Raw genomic sequence first — 26,716 nt, 5'->3', positions numbered from 1 at the left:
TTCCTCGTCCTCCCTCTGGTCGGCAAGTGTGACTCTCTCATGATCCAATGCCTCCTCTGCACGCTGGCGGTCTCTCTCACTGTCCTCCCTGTCAAGTGCCAACATCATCACCTGCAGCTCCTTTGGGAGAACCTGCCCCTTCATCAGTCGCTAGCGCTTGCGTCTGGGACCAGAGGCTGTGGGTGGAAACAGGAAAAATGCATCAGTGCTTCTCCATAAACACAACTTCAATGCTACTGCACCTGTGTTCTTTGTTGAGAGTGCCACCTCGCCACTTCCAGGGACAGTGATCTCTGCGCTTCCTCTCTCAGGGGCATCTAAATCCGTGTCTGCCGGGTCATCGGTGGTGGCCTCCTCCTCCTGGACCGGCACGTCTCCTCCATTGCCACTGTGTGAACCCTGAGATCCCTCAGGGATGAGCTCTGGGGATTCAGCGGTATCCAGAGCGCTGGCTACATTCAAGGGAGTAGCTGAGCAGCTACCCACCCCAGATAGTGTGGCACTGGTCGAAGAACTGCCACTCCTTGCGCCCATTGCCAATCCTCCTGTTGTGGCCCAGGATTGCGTAAAATTTCTTCCTTATGCTCTTCAGCTTCATAACCACCTAGTTTTTACTGCGCTTGTGCCCTTGTGCTGCGAGCACTCCAGATAAGCGCTCAAATGTGGGACCATCCCTAAATGTCCCAGTGAGTTCCCTTTCCTGGGACTCCTGAGTCAGATATTCTAGAAGGAGTCTTATCTCTTCATCACACCAGTTACAAGCTTTTCTTGGAGCCATTGTTCAAATCCACTGTTTCCCTTCACTGCTAAACAAAACGACTGAATCTGTACTAGCCTGCCTGCACTATGTGCTTCAAGATATGCGCAAGGCGTCTCAAGCTGACGATGTCACTGCCATGTCAGCAGCCCGCCGCTTTCAGCCAGCTGCTTTCAGGTGGCTGGGGGAGCCACTGAGCTGAGCTGATTATCCCTCTTGGTTACGTAGTTCGCCTCAAGAGTGCCTCCTGCACATTCAAAGCAGGCCTCAAAACAGCCACATATTGTCTCAACATGCAGCTTTACATGCGGGGCAATTGGCCACCTGAAAGTGCCTTATAAAAGGCAGAGCTGTCCCCGAATAAACTCAGTGTCGGATACACTTTACTGGCGTGTGTGTCTTCTTTCTATAACCTGGCTGTATCAGTAGCGACCCCGCTACAATGTTTTAATTGCTTCTTTCCATGCAATATAGTTTTCCTTGCACAAATTAGAATTTTCATGACTTGGAATGTGATCCTTTCATTTTCTCTTTCATCTTCATCAGTACTCTATCCTGGATGACTAGTTAAAACACTTACATTAGAAGAGACATCCTCCTCGGTAAACAAAAAAACACAAGGTGCCCAATACAGCAATTGCTTCACTTGACTGCAACACAGCCAGTCTCGTCTATATGACAACCTTGCCATATAGCAAAGAAGGTTCATTAGATTGATACCAGGGATGGCAGGAGAAATGCTGGATCGACTAGGCTTATAGTCACTGGAATTAATGAATAAGAACAAAGACATGACACTTCCTGGTAAACAAGTTTGCAGAAAGGCACATAAACTGATAAGAAGTTAGAAGACAAGTAGGCAGAATTACCTAATGCTAAACAAATCCAGGAGGCAGAAGAATGTTAAGGGGAGAGGTACCTCTGTACTGAAATGGAATGAAAGTTGGGTGAGTCCCAGTATGTGTGTGTATTCCCAGGGTAAGGGGAAGCACCCAACTTTGCATTGTTGTAAAATAAATGTTCTTTGTTCTCAATTTTTGTCTCGAATGAAATCTGTGAAGGCACTTCTGCTTCTCACAACTTGGGGACTCGTCCAGGATCGCACTCCCTCCACTGACAGAGCACCTGATGACGGGGGTAGGTGCACCCCGGCTGATTCAGATGGACTCCCGGATGATGGGAAGCTGGTCAGTGGACGAAGAGAGTGATATCCGAGAAGAGGCATTGAGAACAAACGACGGGAGGACGTTAAGGAAGCGCGCTAGGAATAGCTACTGGATTCCGGTAAGAGGAATTTTATTTTCCTGCCAATATGGGAGGAGGAAGTAGCAAGGGAAAAAGTCCTAAAGAAGGACGGGAGGATAAAATACCGAAACATAGTCCGTTAGGACTAATGTTATCCAATTGGGGTGCGGGGAAAACCCGTGAGTAGGATAAGCAGACCATGGTCAGGTATTGTTGTCAGGAATGGATTAAGAATCCGATAAAAGGGAGATTGGTATATTGGCCAAAGTTCGGATCCGACAAGGACTGGATGTATCAGGCATTGAACATCTGGCTCTACCAAAATCAAGGAGACAATACCGAGAGTTGGGAATATGCAGCCTGTTGGCTTAGTGGATCGTCTAATCAGATGATTTTGGATGAGAAGAAACTTACAAACAAGAAGGATGAGGAACCTTCTGCCCCCGAAATAAAGTGATGGGATATGTTACATTCCCTTCCTCCACCTTATGTTTCCCCTGTGCCGGCTCCCATTCCCTCCCTCTCCCCTACGCTTTACCCTTCTTTACCTTCCCCTCCTCCTCCACAGTTAAAGAAAGAAGGAGAAAGTAGGAGTGGTATGAGGACTCGCTCATAGAGTGCAAGATTACCGCCTCAATCGACACGAGAGGGAGGAGACTTTGATTGTGAGGATCATTCAGAAGAACAGTGTGAGACCCTTCGGGAGGAAAGGGCTGGACTCTTTGATTTATCTCCCAGAGGGCAGGAATCTAACCATCATAGAGGAGGAGATAAGCCAGAAACTAACTGGATGAGACCTTTACGAGAGAGTGAAAGATGGTTTATTGATGGATCTTCCAGCTGCATTGATGGTATTCGTTACAACGGGTATAGTGGACGGGAATGAAGGAGTTGTGATTGAGGCCAGTCGTCTTTCCGGTATTTGGTCGGCTCAATCCTGTGAATTGTATGCCCTCTGTAGAGCTCTCCAGGGTCTAGAGGGAAAGGTAGGCACAATCTATACCGACTCCAAGTTTGCTTTTGGTGTAGTACACACCTTCGGAAAGATTTGGAAAGAGCAGGGAATGATAACCAAGAAAGGACAAAGGTTGATCCATGAGAACTTAATTGTCCAATCCCTAGATGCTCTTATGTTACCTGAGGAGATAGCTGTAGTTCATGTACGAGGCCATCAAATTATTGACTGTCCTGAAGCCCAGGGTAACAGATGGGCAGATGAAGCTGCCAAACGGGCTGCACTAACAAAAATAATAGAGATGCAGCTGTTACTCCCCATCCTACATGAGATTCAAAAGACTCCCATCTTTTCACAGGAGGAGGAGATTTATATGAAAGACCAGGGAATGCGTCAAACTGCAGATGGGTTATGGTGGATGGCAGAGGGATGCCAAGTCCTGAATAAAGCCTTGGCTCGTCAAATTATTGATCAGCTCCACCAGCAGTCACACTGGAAAACGCAGGCACTTGTTGACGCCTTTGTACGGTCCTTTAATTGCTCGGGAATATACACCTTAGCCAAACAAAGTACTCGGGGATGTCCAATTTGTCAGCGAGTGAATAAGAAAGTAATGCGCCATGTAATACCTGGGGGTCGCGATATAGCCTTACGCCCGTTTCAACGAATACAGATTGACTTCACGGAATTGCCCAAGATAGGGCCTATAAATATCTCCTCGTAATGGTGGATCATTTTACTCGATGGGTTGAGGCTTTCCCGACCCCTAATGATCATGCTAACACCGTTATTTGGATATTACTTTTTTTTTCTTTTTTTTTTCTTTGGCTTGGCTTCGCGGACGAAGATTTATGGAGGGGGTAAAAAGTCCACGTCAGCTGCAGGCTTGTTTGTGGCTGACAAGTCCGATGCGGGACAGGCAGACACGATTGCAGCGGTTGCAGGGGAAAATTGGTTGGTTGGGGTTGGGTGTTGGGTTTTTCCTCCTTTGCCTTTTGTCAATGAGGTGGGCTCTGCGGTCTTCTTCAAAGGAGGTTGCTGCCCGCCAAACTGTGAGGCGCCAAGATGCACGGTTTGAGGCGTTATCAGCCCACTGGCGGTGGTCAATGTGGCAGGCACCAAGAGATTTCTTTAGGCAGTCCTTGTACCTTTTCTTTGGTGCACCTCTGTCACGGTGGCCAGTGGAGAGCTCGCCATATAACACGATCTTGGGAAGGCGATGGTCCTCCATTCTGGAGACGTGACCCATCCAGCGCAGCTGGATCTTCAGCAGCGTGGACTCGATGCTGTCGACCTCGGCCATCTCAAGTACTTGGACGTTAGGGGTGTAAGCGCTCCAATGGATGTTGAGGATGGAGCGGAGACAACGCTGGTGGAAGCGTTCTAGGAGCCGTAGGTGGTGCCGGTAGAGGACCCATGATTCGGAGCCGAACAGGAGTGTGGGTATGACAACGGCTCTGTATACGCTTATCTTTGTGAGGTTTTTCAGTTGGTTGTTTTTCCAGACTCTTTTGTGTAGTCTTCCAAAGGCGCTATTTGCCTTGGCGAGTCTGTTGTCTATCTCATTGTCGATCCTTGCATCTGATGAAATGGTGCAGCCGAGATAGGTAAACTGGTTGACCGTTTTGAGTTTTGTGTGCCCGATGGAGATGTGGGGGGGCTGGTAGTCATGGTGGGGAGCTGGCTGATGGAGGACCTCAGTTTTCTTCAGGCTGACTTCCAGGCCAAACATTTTGGCAGTTTCCGCAAAGCAGGACGTCAAGCGCTGAAGAGCTGGCTCTGAATGGGCAACTAAAGCGGCATCATCTGCAAAGAGTAGTTCACGGACAAGTTTCTCTTGTGTCTTGGTGTGAGCTTGCAGGCGCCTCAGATTGAAGAGACTGCCATCCGTGCGGTACTGGATGTAAACAGCGTCTTCATTGTTGGGGTCTTTCATGGCTTGGTTCAGCATCATGCTGAAGAAGATTGAAAAGAGGGTTGGTGCGAGAACACAGCCTTGCTTCACGCCATTGTTAATGGAGAAGGGTTCAGAGAGCTCATTGCTGTATCTGACCCGACCTTGTTGGTTTTCGTGCAGTTGGATAATCATGTTGAGGAACTTTGGGGGACATCCGATGCGCTCTAGTATTTGCCAAAGCCCTTTCCTGCTCACGGTGTCGAAGGCTTTGGTGAGGTCAACAAAGGTGATGTAGAGTCCTTTGTTTTGTTCTCTGCACTTTTCTTGGAGCTGTCTGAGGGCAAAGACCATGTCAGTGGTTCCTCTGTTTGCGCGAAAGCCGCACTGTGATTCTGGGAGAATATTCTCGGCGACACTAGGTATTATTCTATTTAGTAGAATCCTAGCGAAGATTTTGCCTGCAATGGAGAGCAACGTGATTCCCCTGTAGTTTGAGCAGTCTGATTTCTCGCCTTTGTTTTTGTACAGGGTGATGATGGTGGCATCACGAAGATCCTGAGGCAGTTTACCTTGGTCCCAACAAAGCTTGAAAAACTCATGCAGTTTGGCATGCAGAGTTTTGCCGCCAGCCTTCCAGACTTCTGGGGGGATTCCATCCATACCTGCTGCTTTGCCACTTTTCAGTTGTTCGATTGCCTTATATGTCTCATCCAGGGTGGGAACCTCATCCAGCTCTTGCCTTAGGGGCTGTTGAGGGAGCTGGAGCAGGGCGGAATCTTGGACTGAGCGGTTGGCACTGAAAAGAGATTGGAAGTGTTCTGACCATCGGTTGAGGATGGAGATCTTGTCGCTGAGGAGGACTTTGCCGTCTGAGCTGCGCAGCGGGCTTTGGACTTGGGGTGAAGGACCGTACACAGCCTTTAGAGCCTCGTAGAAACCCCTGAAGTCGCCAATGTCCGCGCTGAGCTGGGTTCGTTTGGCGAGGCTAGTCCACCACTCATTTTGGATCTCCCGGAGTTTGCGCTGAAGATGGCTGCATGCGCGACGGAAGGCTTGTTTCTTCTCTGGACAGGACGGCTTTGTAAGGTGAGCCTGGTGGGCAGCTCGCTTCTTTGCCAGCAGCTCCTGGATTTCCTGGCTGTTTTCGTCAAACCAGTCCTTGTTTTTCCTGGAGGAGAAGCCCAGTACCTCTTCAGTGGATTGCAGTATGGTAGTCTTCAACTGATCCCAGAGGGTTTCAGGGGACGGGTCCGTGAGGCGGGTTGCAACGTCGAGCTTTGCTTTGAGGTTTGCCTGGAAGTTTCCTCTCGCTTCGTCTGACTGCAGGTTTCCAACATTGAACCTCTTTCTGGGGGCTTTATTGTTCCTGGGCTTTGGCTTGAAGTGAAGGTTGAGCTTGCAGCGAACCAGCCGGTGGTCAGTGTGGCATTCCGCGCTAGGCATGACCCTGGTGTGGAGCACATCTTGTTTGTCACTTTCTCGCACCAGGATGTAGTCCAGGAGGTGCCAGTGTTTGGATCGGGGATGCATCCAGGTGGTCTTAAGGCTGTCCCTCTGCTGAAAAAGGGTGTTTGTAATGACAAGTCGCTGTTCTGCGCAGAGCTCCAACAGGAGGCGCCCATTGTCGTTGCACTTGCCGACGCCATGCTTGCCCAGGATTCCTGGCCAGGTTTCTGAGTCTTTGCTGACACGAGCGTTGAAGTCGCCCAGGATGACAACCTTGTCGGCTGTAGGGGTACGTTGGATGAGGTTGCGCAGGTCGGTGTAGAACTAGAGGCTATTATTCCACGTTACGGTATTGTGCAAACCATTGATTCAGATCGAGGTACACATTTTACCTCTCAGGTACTCCAGGAGGTGTGTAAAATCTTGGGAATAGATTGGCAGTTACACACCCCATGGCACCCCCAGAGTTCAGGCCGTGTCGAGCGGATGAATCAGACCCTGAAAAATCAACTGACTCGACTTCATGAGGAAACTGGCCTCTCCTGGATTAAATGCTTACCCTTAGCTTTAATCAGGATTCGGACAGCTCCTTGTAAGGACCTTGCTGTCTCACCATATGAGATGATGTTCGGTCTTCCCTACATGGGATTCCACACCGATTCCCCTACCCATGAGGCTAATGACCAATATATATCTAAATATTTACAGGGACTCTCCACTTCTTTGTATGACTTAAAACAGAAGGGGTTATTAGCTCAAAACCCACCCCTGGACTATCCCATTCATTCCATTAAAGCTGGTGATTGGGTATATGTAAAAGCGTGGCAAGACCATAAACTAGAACCTATATGGGACGGCCCTTATTGTGTACTTTTGATTATAGACACTGCAGTGTGAACAAAAGAAAAGGGATGGACTCACGTGCAACGCATTAAGCGCGCTAATCCACAGATTAAAGACGTTGATAATATCCCCTCCATCTGGCATGCAGTTTCGCATCCTTCTGGTCTGAAAGTTACGCTACGCCCGGAAAAAGTGCTGTAATGTTATTTTTATTATTTGCGGTATTGTTTTCTTGCTGGTTCCCAATTTTTGGGAAACCACCCAATTGTACACAATGTATTAAGTCCTCCTGGAATAGGGACAGCAGAGGTGATAGTTACTTTGAAGAATGGACAAGTTTACCTTTAGAATGCAAACGGGGCACAGGTATAGTGTATTCACAGTGGGGTACCTTATTTATTATGGTTTAATTTAGGATCCCAACATGGACCAGGGAGGCAGAACTGTCCTCGGGGAGTGGAATGGGTTTGCGTCCCGGCCTCTAAGGGTATTAAAAAGACAAGTGCTAAAAAATATGGTACAGAGGAGATGGTGGGAAAATGACAGGCAGAACATTAGTCAGGGCTATAACTGGAGTAGGAATAAAGGGAATATATATGCTAATGCTCGCAGACAAGCTGCTATTCACCAGTTAGGTGACAATAAATGGGTAGATTTAAGACAACAAACAGCTGACTTTCTGGGGTTGAATTGCTGGATTTGCGGAGGGCCAACTAAAGATGGTACCTGGCCCTGGCAAGGTGAGCCTTTGAATATATGGGAACTTCTACACTTTAATGCTACAACGAATAAAATTGAACGCCCCCCCCACCCCCCAAACTTGGCATCTTGTAAATCATCCATTGGGTCACGAATGCGTTCGGAAGGCTAAAGGCCGTCACTATAAGGGGGATTCCAGTTGTAAACGGTTCAAGCTGCTCAAGAATTCTACAGCTGTTTGGCATCCTGCAACCCCTACCTGGTATTTCTCTATGGAAAAAGATTCAGATTGTGTGCTTTATGAGAGTATCAATGACACCAGTGACATATGGAACTGTTCAGGTGAAAATCCTTACTGGGGTATCCCCTCGCTTCGGCAGATCTGGAACCAGACTATCCCACATGGATATGCACCAGAGGGTTTATATTGCATTTGTGGGAATATGGCTTATACCTTTTTAGAACCTGATTGGAGCGGAATTTGTTGTATTGGAATCATTCAACCTCAATTTGTCTTATTGCCTTTGCATGCCGACCACCACCTTTCCACCAAGCTATATATGCGCCTAATCCCACAATCTCCTCAGGATACTCGCCCAAAGAGAGAACTTAAAATTGGAAATTGGGGTGAAGACTGGCCCCCTGAACGTATTATTTCATATTATGGCCCTGCTACTTGGGCTCAGGATGGATCATGGGGATATCGAACCCCATTTATATACTAAATCGCTTGATCAGACTCCAGGCAGTTTTGGAAATTATCACCAATCAGACAGCAACGGCCTTAGATTTATTGGCTGATGAGCAGCAACAGATACAAGCTACAGCTTATCAAAATCACCTGGCCCTCGATTACTTGTTGGCCGTTGAGGGCGGCGTCTGTGGAAAATTGAACCTTACCAATTGTTGCTTGAAGATTGATGACAATGACCAGGCGGTAAAAAAAAATATTTCTTCAGGAATTCGAAAACTTTCCCATCTCCCGATCCAGACTTGGCATCCTTGATCTGGTATATGGTGGACTAAAATTTTTACTGGCGACTGGAGCTGGATACATATGGCCCTTACAGTGGCTGGGCTTTTTATTCTAGCCCTTATAATAATTTCCTGCTTAATGCCTTGTGTGCAGTGTTTAATTCAACGGGCCCTTCGCCAGGTCACTGCAACCCAAATGATGTATGCTTCCCAAACTCCGTTCGATGATGCTGAGGCTGCAGTTCGTTTACTCACTCGCTGGGAAAAAGACCAAGCTTAAAAGAATACTGCCCGAATGAGGGTTTACTAAGCGTAGCTAAAGAAAAAGGGTGGATTGTAAGGGATAATGGAATATGGGTGCTAATTAGGAATTAATTATGATGGGTTAAATAAGGGTGAAGTAAGAATGGAATGTGAGGAAGGGTTAAGCAAGTATAATAGAATAGGGGTCTTCAAAAACAGGATAGCAAGTAGATAGATTTAGCAAGTCCTGGGGGTTGATTAATGGAGAACAAAGACATGACACTTCCTGGTAAACAAGTTTTTAGAAAGGCACATAAACTGATAAGAAGTTAGAAGACAAGTAGGCAGAATTACCTAATGCTAAACCAATCCAGGATGCAGAAGAATGTTAAGGGAGGAGGTACCTCTGTACTGAAATGGAATGCAAGTTGGGTGAGCCCCAGTATGTGTGTGTATTCCCAGGGTAAGGGGAAGCACCCAACTTTGCACTGTTGTAAAATAAATGTTCTTTGTTCTCAATTTTTGTCTAGTGTAATAGAAATCTCTTGGTGCCTGCCACATTGACCACCGCCAGTGGGCTGATATCGCCTCAAACCGTGCATCTTGGCGCCTCACAGTTCGGCGGGCAGCAACCTCCTTTGAAGAAGACCGCAGAGCCCACCTCACTGACAAAAGACAAAGGAGGAAAAACCCAACACCAACCAACCAATTTTCCCCTGCAACCGCTGCAACCGTGTCTGCCTGTCCTGCATCGGACTTGTCAGCCACAAACGAGCCTGCAGCTGACGTGGACATTTACCCCTCCATAAATCTTTGTCTGCGAAGCCAAGCCGAAGAAAGAATCTGTGAAGGCACCTCTGCTTCTCACAGATGTGAGAACAATTTAGCTCAGGGAGGTTTCACAGAACAGACTCGATGGGCTGAATGGCCCACTTCTTGTAATCTGATGAGAAAACAGGCCACTCGGCCCCTCTAGTCCATGCCGTCCATCTGGCCTGCACCCATTTCAGGCCCCTCCCATCCATGTACCTTGACCGATTTATTCTTAAGGCGCGCGGTCAAGACCGTGCTCACCGCACCAGGTGGCAGCTCGTTCCGTGCTCTTGCCACCCCCCTGCCCAAACCTCTCCCCTTTTCATCTTGAAACGATGACCTCTCGTCTTTATCTCCCCCAATCGAAGTGGAAAAAACCCACACACATAATCTCAAACAGAAAATCTTTTGTCCGCAGTGCCTTTTGAGAGATGAGTAAAACTAATATGAAAATATGAAAGATGAAGAAAACTAGTATGGATATATGTGTAATGAATAAAGCCAGTATGAATAGGATAAGGATAGATAATAGAATGTAGAAAGTTAGTCTGAATAAGATAAGAGTCTTCTAGCCTTTTAGACAGAATTAGCAAGTTTTGCATATAAGAAGTTAGTAAGCCCTGCCCTGAGAGTTGGGAAGGTGTGAATATAAGGACAATGACATGATGGGACACCGACAGGATACCCCCTGGTCCTCCAAGTTCACAGAAACAGCACGTAGGCAGACAGGATTGCCTAATGCCAAACTCATCCAGGAGGCAGAAGAATGCAAGGGGGAGGGTACTTCTATACTGAAATAAACTGTATAAAAGTTGGGTGAGCCCCAGTATGTGTGTGTATTCCCAGGGTAAGGGGAAGCACCTAACTTTGCATTGTTGTATAATAAATGTTCTTTGTTCTCAATTTTTGTCTCGAGCAAATTCTGTGAAGGTACTTCTGTTTCTCACAGCCTCAACACAGAATTCATTCAGGGCAGGTTTCGAAATCGAAGCCTTCGCTTTTGCGGAAGTTTGGGCTGAGGTGCTCGCCGTACCTTTCCCGCATGTGCGCACTCCCTCTTTCCTGTGCTTACACGCATGCGCGATCGCCTCCGCCGGGGACTTCGCCTCGCTGGCAGGCCGGTGTGTTTTACAAAAAAGTTCTTTTTCAGAACAAAATAATCGCGGAAATTTCTTCTTAACCGATTAATCGTTTTCATCATCGTGCTTTCTTACCGAGTCCTTGAAGAGATGAACAATAAATTCCAAGCGTGAGTTATCCATCTTTAAAACTTTCCTCGGTCGGGCGGTTGATAACGCGAGCTGGGCGGAAGTTCCGCCCTCACTCCCCGGTCGGCGGGGCTGATTGGTCGGCCGGAGATGGGCGGGAGGGGTTGCGGGGCCGTTTGATTGGCTGCTGGCGTTTCCCTTAAAAGATTTGCTGCTGGAAGGGGGGGCGGGGTGGTGGTGAGCAAAGAAGCTGATCGGCCCGCAGGGCGCGTGTTGGCCCTCTGCGCGACAGTTTCACTGGTATATGATTGGCTCTCTCCTGCTGATTTTTTAAAAATCTTTGATTCCGATTTGTCCATTTCACTTACAGGCACATTTATTGGGGATATATATATATATATAAAGGTATTGCAAAAACAACAAATGCAAACACTATATATATATATATATATATATATATATTAATTAAACAAACAGTATTGCAAAAAAAAATGCAAAGCCCAAAACATTGGTGATGTATCTTCACCTTTGCTACATAAAGGTACTGTTTGACCTGCAGAGTTTCTCCAGCGATTTTTCACTTAACCCCGGTCGTGTCCACAGAAACTTGTCTTTTACAGCTGTGCGTGTGAGTGTGTATTATATATATATATATATATATATATATATATATAGTCCTCCTTTGGAATGGCTACCCTCTTTTTCCACACAAGTGTAAAACATGAAAGTCGGCAGACACCATGGTTGAAGTAAAAACACAAGGCTGGAGAAACTCAGCAGGTCAAACAGCGTCCTTTATATAGCAAAGATAAAGCTGCACTATCAACATTGTAGGCTTGAGCCAAATGGTGGGGGGGTGGGTGAGCGTGGAGAGCACAGACCCAAAGGCAGGTGATAATAGGTGGGAGGGAGGGCACAGCAGCAAACAAATCCTCTGTGAACAGAGAGGGAAGGAACATCCAATCTTTTCATTTCCAACTGTATTCGCTCAGAGTTTGGACTCTCAGGAAAACATTTTAATACATCTTCTTCAAATTGTCCTTGTGCTATATAATGCTTGGCAATCTTTATCCCAATTTCCACCTTTTTCATTGATGGTCTTACTGAAGTAATTTCCAAATTTTTGGCAATTCATGCTTTCTAGCCCTCCACAACTCCTCCAGATGCTGCACATCCATTACTGCTGATTTTTCCACACATGCAAACCTCTTAATTGTCTCGCAGAAGGAATTTAGCAAATCATTCAAAATTTAGTCAATCGCTATGTTTCAAATTTCTGTGCTCTTTTTATAGCACATTCACAAATAAGCTCCCAAATTGGAAGCAATTATCATTAGGTTTAATCTGAGGTGGCCATTAATCCTTTGCCCTTTTACTTCCTTGTTTAGGGTTCATTCTCTCTAGCCCCTTTTACACTTGAATCCCACTAAATTGGCCATTCAGTATCCTAGGATAGGAATGGCATTTTTTTGCTGTTCACACTTAACTGGAACATTACACGCGTTCACACTTGCAAGGAGCTATCCCTGGGGTTAGGACTGTTCTACCTTCTACTGGTGACATCATGACGGTCAAGTGATGGTGGACCTGCCCTAAATCTTGATCAAGGTATTATGATCATGTATTCGAGCAAAATTAATCATGACTAATTATAAGATAATTAAGGTTTATGTTCAGCACAGTATGAGCCCTTTAGCCCCTGTTGTTGTGCGACCGATATAAATCTTTATAAGGGACTGGGAAAGTGCTAGCAATAAATAGCAATAGTGGACAATTTTTAAATAGGGTGGGAGAGTTGGTAGTGCCTAGCACACAATTTATAAATATGGTGGGAAAAAGTGATGGCAGATCTGCCCTTCCAGAATGCCATGCAATGGAGAAAGGGCTGTATGCATGGATGCATGCATAGAGCACTCATGGAAAGATTTCTTTGCCGCATGGCATTCTGGCAAGTTGGGTCTGCCATTCGCTTTTTCCCACGGTATGTATGAATTGTGCGCTATAGCGTGACCAACTTTCCCATGCTGTTTAAAAATTGTCCGCTATTTCTGTTATTTATTGCTATTTATTTCCCTCTCTCTCTCCCACTGCAATTTTCCCACGGCAAAGTTTATACCTTCATTTTGATCTTTCACGTTCCTTCACGTTCCTGCTTTCACGCAAAAACTTGGGTCATTTCTATCCCAGAATGCAATTGTCCATTCTATACTCACCTGTCTGCAACGGCGGCATCTACAGACGCCGGGGATTGTACTTGGGGTTGAGACCGTCAATCCTCCGGCTTTGAGACTATTTTCATTCCACGCTAGACACTTTTTAGGCCGATGGGCCGTTAATTCCTGGGACCACTTGCAAGTGTAAAAGGGGCTATTGTTTTGGTTGTCACCCCCATACCATTCCATCTCTCTCTCTCTCTTTTTCATTTTGTTCTCCTTCTGTATCTGAGTGTGGTGGGGCTGTTGGGTGGAGGGTAGGTCTCATAAATAGGGTGGTTATGTCTGACAAGTGGTCCTGAGGTATACTTTTCTTATGGTGCCTTAATTTATTACTTAGTTGGCGTTTTTTTTTGTTGATTCTCCCTGTTTGTCGTGCCATTCACATTCCAACTGTAAGACCTGCCGGGTTTTGTGTTCTCCATTGTGAGTGCATATCCCTATCCCCCTGCAGCTCCCATTCTCTCTCCATCTCTTATTTTTCTCATCATCCCACTTCTCAGTCCTCAGTCCATTACCCGATTACCCATTACCTCAGTCCATTACCCGATCCAGAGCCAGGGATATGCAGAGTGGTTCCAGCTGCGCGGGGGATCATGGGTAAGGGGGACGGCCGTTGCTCCCACATTGAGGCAGCTGCCGCCTGCTTCTCTCCCACCTGGTGCTGGGGAGGGGGAGAGGGGGTCACCTTTCCACCAAAGGTAAGAAAGGGCGCCTACAGGGGCAGGAATGGGGGATGACAGGTGCTACAGGGGACGGGGGGGTGGAGGGGGTGACAGGAGATGACCTACTCCCAGCTCAATCTACCCCCACCTCAAACAGTCAGCCTCTGAAATCACCACAGCTGCAGAGTAAACACCCTCCCTGTGTGATCGGCCACTGGGGAGGTAAGTATGCTAATTTTCTTTTTGTTATTTCTCATTTACTTCTTTGTAAAAATGCCATTTGCCTTCTATAATCATCTTGATTGATCGTTATCTGTCGGATGAAGCACTGGGCGGAGAAGTGGCAGATGGAGTTCAATCCGGATAAGTCTGAGGTGATGCATTTGGAAGGTCGGAGTACAGGTTTAATGGACTGAAAGTCAAGAGTGTGCAAGAACGAAGGGTCCATGGGGTCCATACATCTCTCAAGGTGCCGCACAGGTTGATAGGATAGTTAAGAAGGTCTATGGTATGCTGGCCTTCATTAATCAGGGTTGTTCAGGAGTCATGAGTACCGCCCTACAAATCTCTGGTGAGACCACACTTGAGTATTGTGTTCAGTTCTGGTCACCTCATTACAGGAAGGATGTGGAAGCTGTGGGGAGGGGGCAGAGGAGATTTACCAGGATGTTGCCTGGATTGGAAAATTAGTCTTTCTGGGTCAAGGTTGGTGGAGCTGGGGCTGGGTTTTCTCTTTGGAGCGAAGAAGGATGAAAGGAGACTTGATCAAGGTCGACAAGAGTCTCAGAGGCAAAGGTAAGGTGGACGGCCAGCACCTTTTTCCCAGGCCAGGAATAGCAAACATCGGAGGATACAGTGAAGGGAGGAAAGTTTAGGGGAAACATAAAGGGTATGTCTGGATTTGAACCATCGTAACCTTGAAAAATCCTAAGTGGGGGTCCACCTTTTTTTTGAAATGTGCATTCTATATTTATAGCCTGAAAGTCGATGATAGTGGAGACCATGAACACAATGAAGAGAATGAGACACTGAAGGAAAAAGAAACAGAGTTGGGTGAACACGAAAGGACACAAAGCACTGCCAAAAGGAAGGTAATTGTTGGCACTTCCTTAAAGCACATCACCGCTCCTGGCTTCACTGAATGGTAGGATTCATTGCAGGGCACCAAAATGACATAGTTGGGTTTATTTTATGTGGTGGATCTTGATTATTGATCCTCAAATATGCAGCCCCATAGCAATGTCTGATAGTTTTGTACATATACTTGTAGGATTCTTATTTCTAAATCTGAAGTTCACCAGAAATGGGCTGTAAAACCATGCGGATGTCAAGTTATCAAGTCAAGTTTATTGTTATCTGATTGTACAAGTACAACTCAACAAAACAGCATTTTCTGGTCCTCGGTGCAAAACACAAACTCACACAATTAGGCACAACACATACATACAGACAAACAATACATCCTGTATGCAAGACAAGTGTTCATCTATTAATAAATATTGTTTCATGAATATCTCAGAGGGTCAGTGTGAGCAGTTCCTTTAGTCATTCAGCATTCTCACTGCCCGTGAGAAGAAGCTGTTCCTCAGCCTGGTGGTGCTGGCTCTGATCCTCCTGTATCTCTTCCCCCATCGGGAGCAGCTGAACGATTCTGTGTGTGGGGTGGAAGGGGTCTGCAATGATTTTGGGCACCCTCTTCAGACAATGATCCCAGTAGATCATGTCAATAGGGAGGGGGTGGGGTGGGGATGGAGACTCCAGTGATCCAGTCCTGTGGATTGACCTCCCATCCATTTCTGTGCAGCAACTGTACCCACACCGTGATGCAGCCAGCCAGAATGCTCTTGATAGAGCTCCCGTAGAAGGTTGATGGTAGTCAGTAGCCATGCCTGCTTCAGTCTTCTCAGGAAGTGCAATCTTATGTTAGTGGGAAAATCACGAAAATCTGCAGACAGCATGGTTGAAGTAAAAACACAAAATGTTGGAGAAGCTTAGCAGAAAAGTCAATGTTAATGTCATCTGGCTGGAGATCTTCCAAAATGTCTGCCTTCTTCAACAAACATGGCTTCCCTCCACCACTATCAACTCAGCCCTCAACCACATCTCCTCCATTTCCCGATCGTCTGCCCTGGCCCCCTCCGCAATAAACATAAAATCCCCCTCATCCACACCTACCACTTTACCAGCCTCCGCATCCAACATATGATCTGCCGGAATTTCCAGCACCACCAGACACATTTTTCCCTCACCTCCCCCTTTCGGCCTTCCACAGGGGCCACTCCCTCCACGATTCCCTCGTGCACTCATCCCTCCCCACCCTCGCACTCCCGGCACCTACCCCTGTGCCCGCAGGAGGTGCCACACCTCCTTCCTCACCACGGGTCCGGGGACCCCAAACAGGCCATTCAAGTGAAGCAACACTTCACTTGTACGTCCAGAAGACCTATTCACTGCATCCGGGGCACCCTTAATGGCAATCTCTGCATCGGTTTAGGTTGACTGATAGCTTTGCTGAGCATCTCCTCTCCATCCACAACTGCGACCTCCCAGTAGCCAGCCATTTCAATTCTGAGTCACATTCCCATACTCTGTTCATGGCCTTATATACTATGCCACCAAGAACACCCGCAGATTGGAGGAAGAGCACCTTATTTTCCATCTGGGCACCTTCCAGCCAGATGGCATTAATGTTTTGACTTTTCTGCTTTCCAACTAACCTGCTCGCCTCTTCTTTCCCCTCCCCCTTTCCTGTTTTTCCTGTTCTTCTACCCATTCAGCCATTCCTCCTCTCCCTCATTGCTGTTGTCCCTTCCCTCCTTTTTCCACCTATAAGGCTTCTTCAGGTGCATTCTCCACCAAGAATGCTCCTACAGAAGCGGATTCAGACCTGTGGAATGGTCATTCAGGTGGCAGTGCTGAAACCGCAGCGCTGGCCACTTGAAAGGGACAGCTTCACGGGAGGTGCCTCGGAGCGCACTCCAGCTCCTGTCCCTTCGGGCTGTCAGGGTTGGGGCGGCCAGTGCAGGCTGTCAGAGCTGGGGCAGCTGGCACAGCCGGCGCGGGACGTCCCCACACTGATCCCACTGCCCCGCGCTCTCCCCACAGCCCTGTATCAGTCCCCACACTGTGGGGCGGCTGGCGCGGGCTGTCCCCATACTGATCCCACTTCTCCGCTCTCTCTCCTCACAGCCCCATGTCGATCCCCACACTGATCGCATTGCCCCACTCTCTCCCCACAGCCCTTTGTCGGTCCCCACGGTGTGGGGCGGCCGGTGTGGGCTGTCAGCAAAGGGGCAGCAGGCGCGCGATGCTGGGGAGGCCGGCACAGGCAGAGCAGTGAGATCAGTGTGGGGACCGACACGGGACTATGGGGAGAGAGCGGAGAAGTGGGATCAGTATGGGGACAGCCCGCACCGGCCGCCCCACAGTGTGGGGACTGATACAGGACTGCGGGGAGAGCATGGGGCAGTGGGATCAGTGTGGGGACTGACATGGGGTTATGGGGAGAGAGTGGGGCAGTGGGATCAGTGTGGTGATTAACACGGGGCTGTGGGGAGAGAGTGGGGAAGTGGGATATCAGTGTGGGGACAGCTCGTGCCAGCCGCCCCAGCGCTGACAGCCCACGCCGGCTGCCTCTGCCCTGACGTCCCGCGCCAGGGGGCGGGGGGAATTGGGAGGGGAGCTGTCAGGCGCTTGCCAGCTGATTGTCATCCCCTTGGTCTCACCCCTTCCTCTCCTGACTCTTGTTTGGATGCCTCGGCTTTTTCTCATACTTGATGGATGATGTATCTTTATCTTCGCTACATAAAGCACACATAGACCTGCTGAGCTTCTCCAGCACTTTGTGTTTTTACTCATGTTAGAGGATCTGGAGTTATCGCTGACTTCCTACCATTTCCCTCCCCCACACCCAAACATGCACATGCCAATTTTTACACCACACATAATTTCACAATCACAAAAGGTTGATTTGTGGATTAATGGCTCACAGTTTAGAGAATAAAACAGAAGAAACTGCAGTTGTTCAAGTGTAACATGAAACTGAGGTCCCATTTTTCCCATTTGTTTATGGGTTTTCTGTACACCGATTCCATATAATTTTGACATTTCTGGCCCGTCAAGCCTACTCCGCTATTCAATGGGATCATGGGCATTGATGCCTTTACAGTGCCAGCGATCGGGACTAGGGCTCAAATCCTGCACTGCCTGTAAGGAGTTTGTACGTGCTCCCCATGTCTGCATGGGTTTTCCCCAGGGATTCCCGTTTCTTCCCACCCTTCAAAACGTACAAGGCGTCTAGGTTAATTGGGTGGCCCAGACTTGTGGGCTGACATGGCCTGTTACAGTGCTGTATGTCTCAATAAAAAAAATGGATGATCTGATGATAGGTTCACCTCCACCTACCTGCCTTTACACATTCCTTAATTCCCCCACTATCTAAAAAACTATCCAACCTTTTCTTAAATCTATTTTCTGAGGTCACCTCCACTACATCAATGGGAAGAGAATTCCCAGATTCACCACCCTCTGGGAAAAGCAGTTCCTCCTCATCTCTGTCCTGAATCTACTCCCCTGAAATTTGAGGCCATGTCCCCTAGTTCTGGTCTCTCCCAACAGTGGAAGCAACATACCTACATCTATCTTATATATGACTTTCATAATTTTATACGTTTCCATCAGATCTCCTCTCATTCTTCTAAATTCCAGCGAGTACAGTCCCAGATGACTCAGTCTCTCCTCATAGGCTAACCCCCTCAAGCTGGTGAACCTCCTCTGCACTGCCTCCAAAGCCAGTCCATCCTTCCTTAAGAGATCAGAACTGCACGCAGTTCTCCAGACGTGGCCTCACCAGGACCTTGTACAGTTGTAGCAGAACCTCCCTGTTCTTAAATTCAATCCCTCCAGCGATGAAGGCCAATGGTCCATTTGCCTTCTCGATAACCTGCTGCACCTGCAAACCAACCTTTTGTGATTCATGCCAAGCGCTCCCAAGTCTTTCTGCACGACGGCATGCTGCAATTTAAATAGTATTCTGATCTTTCATTTTTCCTTCAATTTGCCAACATTGTACTCCATCTTCCAGACCCTTGCCCACTCCCTCAACCTCTCTATGTCTGCAGTTTCTTTGTATCTGCATAATTTGCTTTTCCACTCAGTGACTGGCTACATCAGCAAGTGTTTTGTGGATGTCTGAGATGAAATGCTTCACAACCAGGTCTTACCAGACACCAGAGATCCGGGCTCTTCACAGAGTCCGTGATGCTGCCTTCAGGATAGGGGATAGGATGGCACTAAGATCAGCAGGTGCTGATCTGGAAGGCAAAGCAAGGGTATGCACAAAAGATCCACAGACAGCTGTATGACACCGGTGACACGAGGATCATGTGGCAAGGATTCAAGACTATTATGAATTAAGAACGATGGCATCTCCCTTCTGGACAGACAACACCTATGCACGGTTTGATGAGAAGAATAGGATGATGACAAAGAAAACTCCATGTCCCCCGATGAACAGGCTCCCCACATAGCTGTGGCTGAGGTGAGGAGAACCCTCTCCAAGGTGAACCCACTCACGGCGGCGGGACCAGTCAACATATTTGGTCGGGTTCTGAAGCACTGCGAAAACCAATTGACAGAAGTCTTCACGGACATCTTCAACATCTCACTGCAGCGGTCCATCATTCCCGCAGGGTTCAAGACAGCCGCCATCATCCTGGTACCCAAGTGGGTGACAATAACAGGCCTCAAAACTACCGTCCTGTGGCACTGTCCTCCACAAATGCTTTGAGCGTCTGGTGATAGATCTCATCAAAGCACCCAGAGACACTGGATCCATTTCAATTTCCCAAAAGAAGAAACCATTCCACAGATGAAGCTCTAGCTTTGTCGGTTCCCTTTGTCCTGGCCCACCTGGAGAACGACACCTCATTTTCCAGGAGTCTGTCTGGGTCGGTAGCAGAATATTGAGCACTACCACATTGAGCACTGGTGCACCTAGGGCTGTGCGCTCAGCCCGCTCCTGTCCCGAGTTGCCAGATGATACAACAGTCGTCAGCCTCCTCAGCAACAAGGAGTGGAAAATTTCATGATGTGGTGCAAAACTAACAACCTGAGTCTCAACATGGACAAGAAGAAGGACTTCAGGAGGACCCAACGCCAAAATCTGTGAATTCCTAGCTTAAAATAAACATAAAATGTGGACAAGCTGATGAGTTATTTAATATATACCCACAGTCAAATAAAAACATTGCGCCATTCAAGCCTGGTTTAGGTAATGTAGTATAGAGAGGATAACTCTTTTGACTGATGTTTTGGTTTCCACAGGCAGTATCACCTGGAGCTGGAGAACACCCTCTACAGTATAACTACACCTTCTGGTACTCGAGACGTACACCAAGCAGACCAGCCAACACCCAGAGTTATGAACAGAACATTAAGCAGATTGGAACAGTTGCCTCAGTAAGTTAATCACAGCAATGGTTTTGTTACACTGTTCAAAGTGAAGAGAGGGAAGTTTAGGGGAGACATCAGAGGTAAGTTTTTTTTTACATAGAGAATTAAATGTGCCTGGAATGCATTGCTAGGTATGGTGGTGGAGGATGGCACATGTGTTGCACAATTCACTTAAAAATAAATCCCTCATGGGCCGCAGGGTTTGTGCTTTGATGTAATGTTCTAAGTTCTAATGGTCGAGAAATTGATTTTATCATTTAAATTTAGACACACAGCACGGTACAGGTCATTTCGGCCCCACAAGTCCTTGCCATCCAATTTACACCCAATCACAGAGAATGATTCCTTTATTGCCATTACAGAAGGTGTACTATCCCATGAAACTGCCTCTGCCTGCTGTAAGGCTGATGAAAGGACCCCATTAGTGTCACCCGACTCCCCTTACAGACCGAGAGAAAGAGAAGCAATAGAGAATCCCTTCAGTGTCCATGAGTTCATCTCCAGCCCTCCCACAGACTCTGCAGCCACACAAACTTCACTCCAGTCAATCGACAGAACAAGTTCCAGATCCAAACCTCTGACATGATCAGGAAGCCTTCAGCACCCGAGTCCTTCTTGCCCTCAGCACCTTTTCTACAAACCACTACGTGCTATCGTCAGTGAATTTGTAGATTTGTAGATGGTGTTGTCGTACCAAGTCACACAGCCATAGGTGTACCAGTAGAGTGGAGGGGGGGGACACTGAGAACTCAGCCCTGTGGTGCTCCAACAACGGAACATAAATTTCCTTTCATTTACCCTAAGGCAGGCAAGGAGTCGCCATGAGCATTGCCTGGCACTCCAGTAACAAGTGCAAAGCCAAAGGGAGTCCCTTCAGAAACACCGAGTGTCTGTGGATTCACCTCCAGCCCTTCCGCAGCCTCTGTAACCACACAGACTCCTGTTCAAACCATCGGCCACTCAAGGTCCAGATCCAAATCTCCGACATGATCAGGAAGCCTTCAAGGCCCTTCAGGGGCCCTTCTTGCTCTCAGCGCCCTCTCAAATCCCAGCTCCGTTACCTGATTCCCACGAGGTACCAACATCACTTTTTATTAAACTTTGCAACAAAACCTGAGCCAAATCTGATTGTATTGGGTAACATTTTTTATATTTTACTACGCAAATTGAGTAATAAATCTACATATTTATTAACAGCTGGGAACTGTCTATATCCTAGAGCTGCAGAATTGTTGCTGCTGTGTTTTGGGGTCTTCTGGGCTCCTAACGGTGGGGGGGGGAGCCAGAGCACCTGGAGGAAATCCACCGGAGAACAAACCAAGCTGAGATTTTGCAACCTTTCTGCATAACCCAGTCTCTACAACATTTGGTTGCTTTTCAAGGTGGTCTCCCAGTTGATTGGAAAATAATGAATGATATACAGGGTGATGTGGCTAGCCCAACACGAGCCTGCAGCAGACGTGGACATACCCCTCCATAAGTCTTTGTCCACGAAGCCAAGCCAAAAAAAGAAGATTACAGTACCAGCGACCCGAGTTCAAATCCAGCGCAGTCTGTAAGGAGTTTGTTTGTTCTCCGGTGGGTTTCCTCCAGGTGCTCCGGCTTCCCCCCGTTATGAGCCCAGAGGACCCCAAAACCAGGCAGCAACAGGAATTAATGGAGAGAAAATTGTTGCCAAGACAAATGTTTACTTAACAAAAGTTGCTTTTAATTATCTTTAAAGATGAAAACAGGATCAAACTCTAACTTATCTCTATTGACTTTCTTAACCTAACACAACCCCCTTCTAATTCTAAGCGCACGTACATGTAATGTGTGGGTTCTTTAATTCACAGTCCAATCTCACTTCTCACTCTTCCAAGTTCATTGGTTGCAGGCAATTCTTATACTGTGCACAGAATTTAACAGTTATAAAGTTCACCAGGCTTTGATGCTTGAAAGGTAAATGGTTACCACTCAGGAAGGTGCTTGTCAGTTTTCAGAGAGATATTTGTTGTCCCAGGACATCCACAACTGATGTACTTCCATCAGCCACTCCAGTGTCTTGCTGACGAATCTTGTCCCCTCAGGCTTCTCCAGATGATAACCTCTTTCTTTCAGGTCACCACAGAGTGCCTTTTTGTTTCTCTTATTCCAAGTGAAACATTAGGCAGCCAGTCCTCTCCTCTTGCATGAACCACAAGGGCTTTAACCAGGCTGAACTAAGCACTCACAACCCATCTTCAAATGGAGTTTTTCCACAAGCTTGCCAGTTTGTCCTGTTCCAGTCCCAGCTGCTGCTGCTGCTGATCTGTAAAAACTGCAGAACTGAATTCTCTCTCACTCAGAGATAAGCCAGTTTGACTCTCTCTGCTTGCAAAACCACATGACCCTCTTAGAACAGCAACCTCCACTCAAACAGACTGCGGCTCCGAACCTAATCCTCCGATTTCTTTCATCTGTTGCTTTTCAAAACAACAATCCATTAGTGAAGTCCCTTGGGCACTCTTCAAAGCATTCGGAGGGCACCCTGTCTGGCTTGAGCAGAGCTCCAGTATTTTAAATGAGATTTGTTTTGAAATGTTTGTATGTGACCTGCCCAAAAAAAACCTGCCACACTATATCTCCCAAAATCATATCTATATCAATATAAAACACAACTTATTCTCTCACACCCCCACCCTTCAAAATGCACACGGACTGCAGGTGAATTGGTGGGCCTGAGCTTGTGGGCCTGAAGGGCCTGTTACCATGTTGAAAAGAATTTGGCTACAATTTTCTCTCCATTAATTTCAGATGGGAGCATGAAAGAGTTGATTGTTCACCTCGCTCATGCTCAGCAAGATTTAAACCAGCGATTGCAAAGAAAGTTCTTTCTGAAAAGAATAGATGGAAATGTTGGTCCTATGTGTCGCCAATTTCTTCAGGACCCTATATTTATTTAAATAGAAAACACAGCCCGGGAGATCATTTTAGAAGAGTTGATTGACGAGGTTAACCTTGGAGAGTCCACAACAGAGAGCAGCCCAGGGATCCCCCAGTGAGAGGGCACCTCCCGAGGATTGAGGAGGGCGCTGAGGAAGAGGAAGGGGATCCCAGGACGCAGGTCTGCCCAATGGCCCCTTTTTCCGCAGTTGCAGCACTGATCGTTACCCTTATCTCGGGATCTACCTTGTCCTCTTCTCCCTTCATGTGCATATAAAACTGTCCGGCTTGCTTTTCCTTTTGCGTAAACAGTCCTTCCCTGTCCATAATAGCCAATACCGTGATAATATCTGCCCAGTTCTTTCCTTGACAATCCAATTGCTTCATCTTATATATTTTTGCATTTTGGGGCAGCATACAATTCAGCAAGGTTTGTACTGCCAAAGTCTGGTTATCATGTTGAGGCACCCCAGCATTTTCCTCCCAGGTGTTTTAAAATCGAATTGTGAATTCCATAATCTCGTATCCCGTTTTCTGGAGACAGCGGGTGACCTCTCAATATCCCCATGTCTTTTGGCATTCCGCATGATAGCTTCTCTTCCCCTGTTTTGCAACCAATGAACCATGGATTCATTCCCATTATCCGCCATTGTTCTCCAATCCTCGTTCTCTCTAGGCGGTACAGTGAATGATTCTTTCACTGCCTGCCATTGAGAGCTGTAAGCAGCCTGAAGTAACGACCAAAACTCTCCTGGGAGGTAAAGATGGCATGTCTGGTCCAGCCAGTGGTGAAATCTAGTGGGGGCCTTAACAGGGTCAAGGGCATTAGTATTTATATCCCACGCCTCAGCTGGCATCCAGGGTTTCAAGATTGGGGTGTTGCCTATTATAACTCTAGAGCACACATGTCAAACTCTGGCCCGTGGGCCAAATTTGGCCCGCGATATAATTATATTTGGCCCGCAAGATCATTTCAAAAATGTATTAGAGGTGGCCCGCCCTGCAGCAAGAGCCGATGCTTTTTTTTGGTAATGTCACCCCCACCATCCTCCCCCTTCATTGCACATCCTTCCCCACCCCCTAACTATCCCCTCCCCCCTAAAACCATCCCCCTTAAAAGATGGCCAGAATATTCTCAAAAAGGAATCCAGAATGGTAAAGTTCCACAAACCTTCTGCTGGGAATCCTAATAACACCCGAGCATCAGATCCACAGGACGCGGAGGGAGCAAGAGTGTTGCAGGTTGACCGTGCAAACTTTGAGAACGGGGAAAACAAAATTGTAACACGAGAAGTCTGTCGATGTCATCAGCCGGCAAGCCAGTTGGAAGGCTCCCCGCACAACCAGTCACTTCTCCCACCTGTCGTGCGGTGCGGACACGGCAGGCTGCCCACGGCCCCCGCTGTTCCGCAAAGGCTGATTGACAGCGCGCTGGGCCTGAGTGGGTGGGTAAGCAGGGGTGGGCAGAGGGTATAGGTGAGGAGTAATGGGCAGGGGAAGTTATGGTGGTGTGAGGGGCAGTTAGAGGGAGGGATGAGTAGAAGGAGGGGTGGATAGGGAAGAGGTAAAAGGGGAGGGGCAGGGCAAGTAGGGGAGGGGTGATTAGAGGTTGAGAGACGGGTAGAGGGAGGAACAGGTTGAGGGGAGAGGCAGTAGAGGGGCGTGTGTAGGATGGGGTGGGTAGAGGCAGATCGAGTGGAGTGAGGGGTGAGTAGAGGTTGGGCAAAGGACTGGTCAGGTAGAGGGATGGTGGGTCGAGGGTGAATAGAGGCCTAGAGCCTGAGGAGTGAGCAGGGAATGCTGAGTCCTGATGCAAGCCAAAATGGACACAGCCTGTGAATGCTGACTACATCTCCACAGGGACCAAATATGTTTCCCTCAGGTCAAGCAAAGAGTGAACTTGAGCTACCTACTCCTGACCTGTAACATTATCCTCCTAAAGGTATATCCTAAAGTTTAACATTACATATGTTGAAAGAAGAGAAAACATGCAGATGTTGTTGAAAATTTTCAATAAATATTTAGTTCGGCCCTCGACTTAGTCCAAGTTTTTAATTTTGGCCCTCCGTGAATTTGAGTTTGACACCCCTGCTCTAGAGTATCGAGTAGTAGAATCAGATAGACCAGCTTTGTTCTGACTCCGGGTACAGACCTGCGTCCTGGGATCCCCTTCCTCTTCCTCAGCACCCTCCTCCATCCTCGGGAGGTGCCTCTCACTGGGGAATTCCTGGGCTGCGTGGCCTCATCCAGGGGTGCGGGCGGGACACTTGCGGGAACGGGTACGGATGGAGGTATTGGACCAGCCTTGTTGGTGGCCATAGGCGACGGCGGTCTGAATTAGATCATTCCATCCTTTCCTGTCATAGTTTGTGGGCAATCGTGGATACAGCGGGACAGGTTGGGGGGCCCTCATGTTCGGGTCGGGATATGGAGGCACTTGGTTCGTGGGGCTTGAAGGCGATTTACTCTGCGGCAATTTAGGCCACGGTTGGTGGCGCCCTGCCACCTTGGTCCAGGCTATAAAACAGTCTCTAAAATAATTAACATCCCACGTGGGATCCCCTCCTGACTGAACATCATCTTTGAAGTAGGATATTACTTTTAAGTCAAGTGTTCCCCCATATGGCCAGTCTCCGTGGTACCATCCATAGAGATTGTTACTGAACGGTACGGCATAGTCCCAGTTACCCGTCTCGTTCATTACGATGTCCGCTGGTGAGCCCGGAGGCTGCAGTGGGTCTCCTACCAGTCTTTTCGTTTTGCATTGTTGTTTCGATCTCGCCTTCGTAGATCTTCCCATGGCAGGCTTAGGCTTTATCCCGGGAACGGAACTAGCCGCTCGACCGGGCTCTGTCTCTTTAGTCTGACGGTTTCCCATCTGTCTGCGGTCTTAACAGAATTAGGATACACAAAATAGCAAAGCGACAAAAATTTTCTTCTACCTTTATGCGCGTCACCGGTGTCTCTTCCTTCCACGTAGTCGCCCCGGGTTGCTTTAGAGTTCAATTTACCTAAGTCTTATTATCGTCTCACTCCATCCTCGCAGAGGTCTTGATGTTCACCTCACTCTTCTATACAGGAGTCTTGGTGTGTGACCCTTTCAGCTAGGTTCTTGGTCAGTGCCGTCGCCCGCTCACTTCTGTCCATGATCCTGCAAACGAGGACCCTGCTCGCAGTGTCAGATTCTGTCGCTGATTTCTTCGGGACTCTGTAATTATTTAAATAGAAAACATAGCCTGGGAGATCGTTTCAGAAGAGTTTATTGACGAGGTTAACCTTGGGGAATCCACAACAGAGACTCTGCCCGTATCAGGCAGAGAACAAGCTTTCATAACCCGAAACAAACAAGTCTTTAATCAATTCCTACAGGACTCCCTCTCGCACAGTACGGTTACAAGAC

At 47.7% G+C, this 26,716-nt stretch overlaps 2 protein-coding genes across 4 annotated transcripts in view; one reads left to right on the top strand and one right to left on the bottom strand.

The window, feature by feature from the left end:
• Nucleotides 1-11,187, bottom strand: part of LOC138754943 (very-long-chain 3-oxoacyl-CoA reductase-like) — a 74,943-nt gene extending 63,756 nt beyond the window's left edge. For both annotated transcript variants that reach the window (XM_069919979.1, XM_069919980.1), the window contains exon 1: nucleotides 11,088-11,187. In XM_069919979.1, the coding sequence (XP_069776080.1) occupies nucleotides 11,088-11,135 (48 nt within the window). In that variant the 5' untranslated portion in view covers nucleotides 11,136-11,187. The remainder of the gene's footprint in view (nucleotides 1-11,087) is intronic.
• LOC138754944 (eukaryotic translation initiation factor 4E type 2-like) overlaps nucleotides 10,938-26,716 on the top strand; it is a 31,221-nt gene continuing 15,442 nt past the window's right edge. For both annotated transcript variants that reach the window (XR_011351964.1, XM_069919982.1), the window contains exons 1-3: nucleotides 10,938-11,122; nucleotides 14,936-15,050; nucleotides 20,284-20,418. Coding sequence is in view for 1 of the 2 variants with exons in the window: in XM_069919982.1 (XP_069776083.1) it covers nucleotides 11,103-11,122; nucleotides 14,936-15,050; nucleotides 20,284-20,418 (270 nt within the window). In the remaining variant the exon portion in view is untranslated. The remainder of the gene's footprint in view (nucleotides 11,123-14,935; nucleotides 15,051-20,283; nucleotides 20,419-26,716) is intronic.

Source organism: Narcine bancroftii, chromosome 2 (genome assembly GCF_036971445.1).
Source record: "Narcine bancroftii isolate sNarBan1 chromosome 2, sNarBan1.hap1, whole genome shotgun sequence".
NCBI lineage: Eukaryota > Metazoa > Chordata > Chondrichthyes > Torpediniformes > Narcinidae > Narcine > Narcine bancroftii.
Note: the sequence above shows the minus strand (reverse complement) of the source record. Positions and strands in the feature narration are given on the sequence as shown.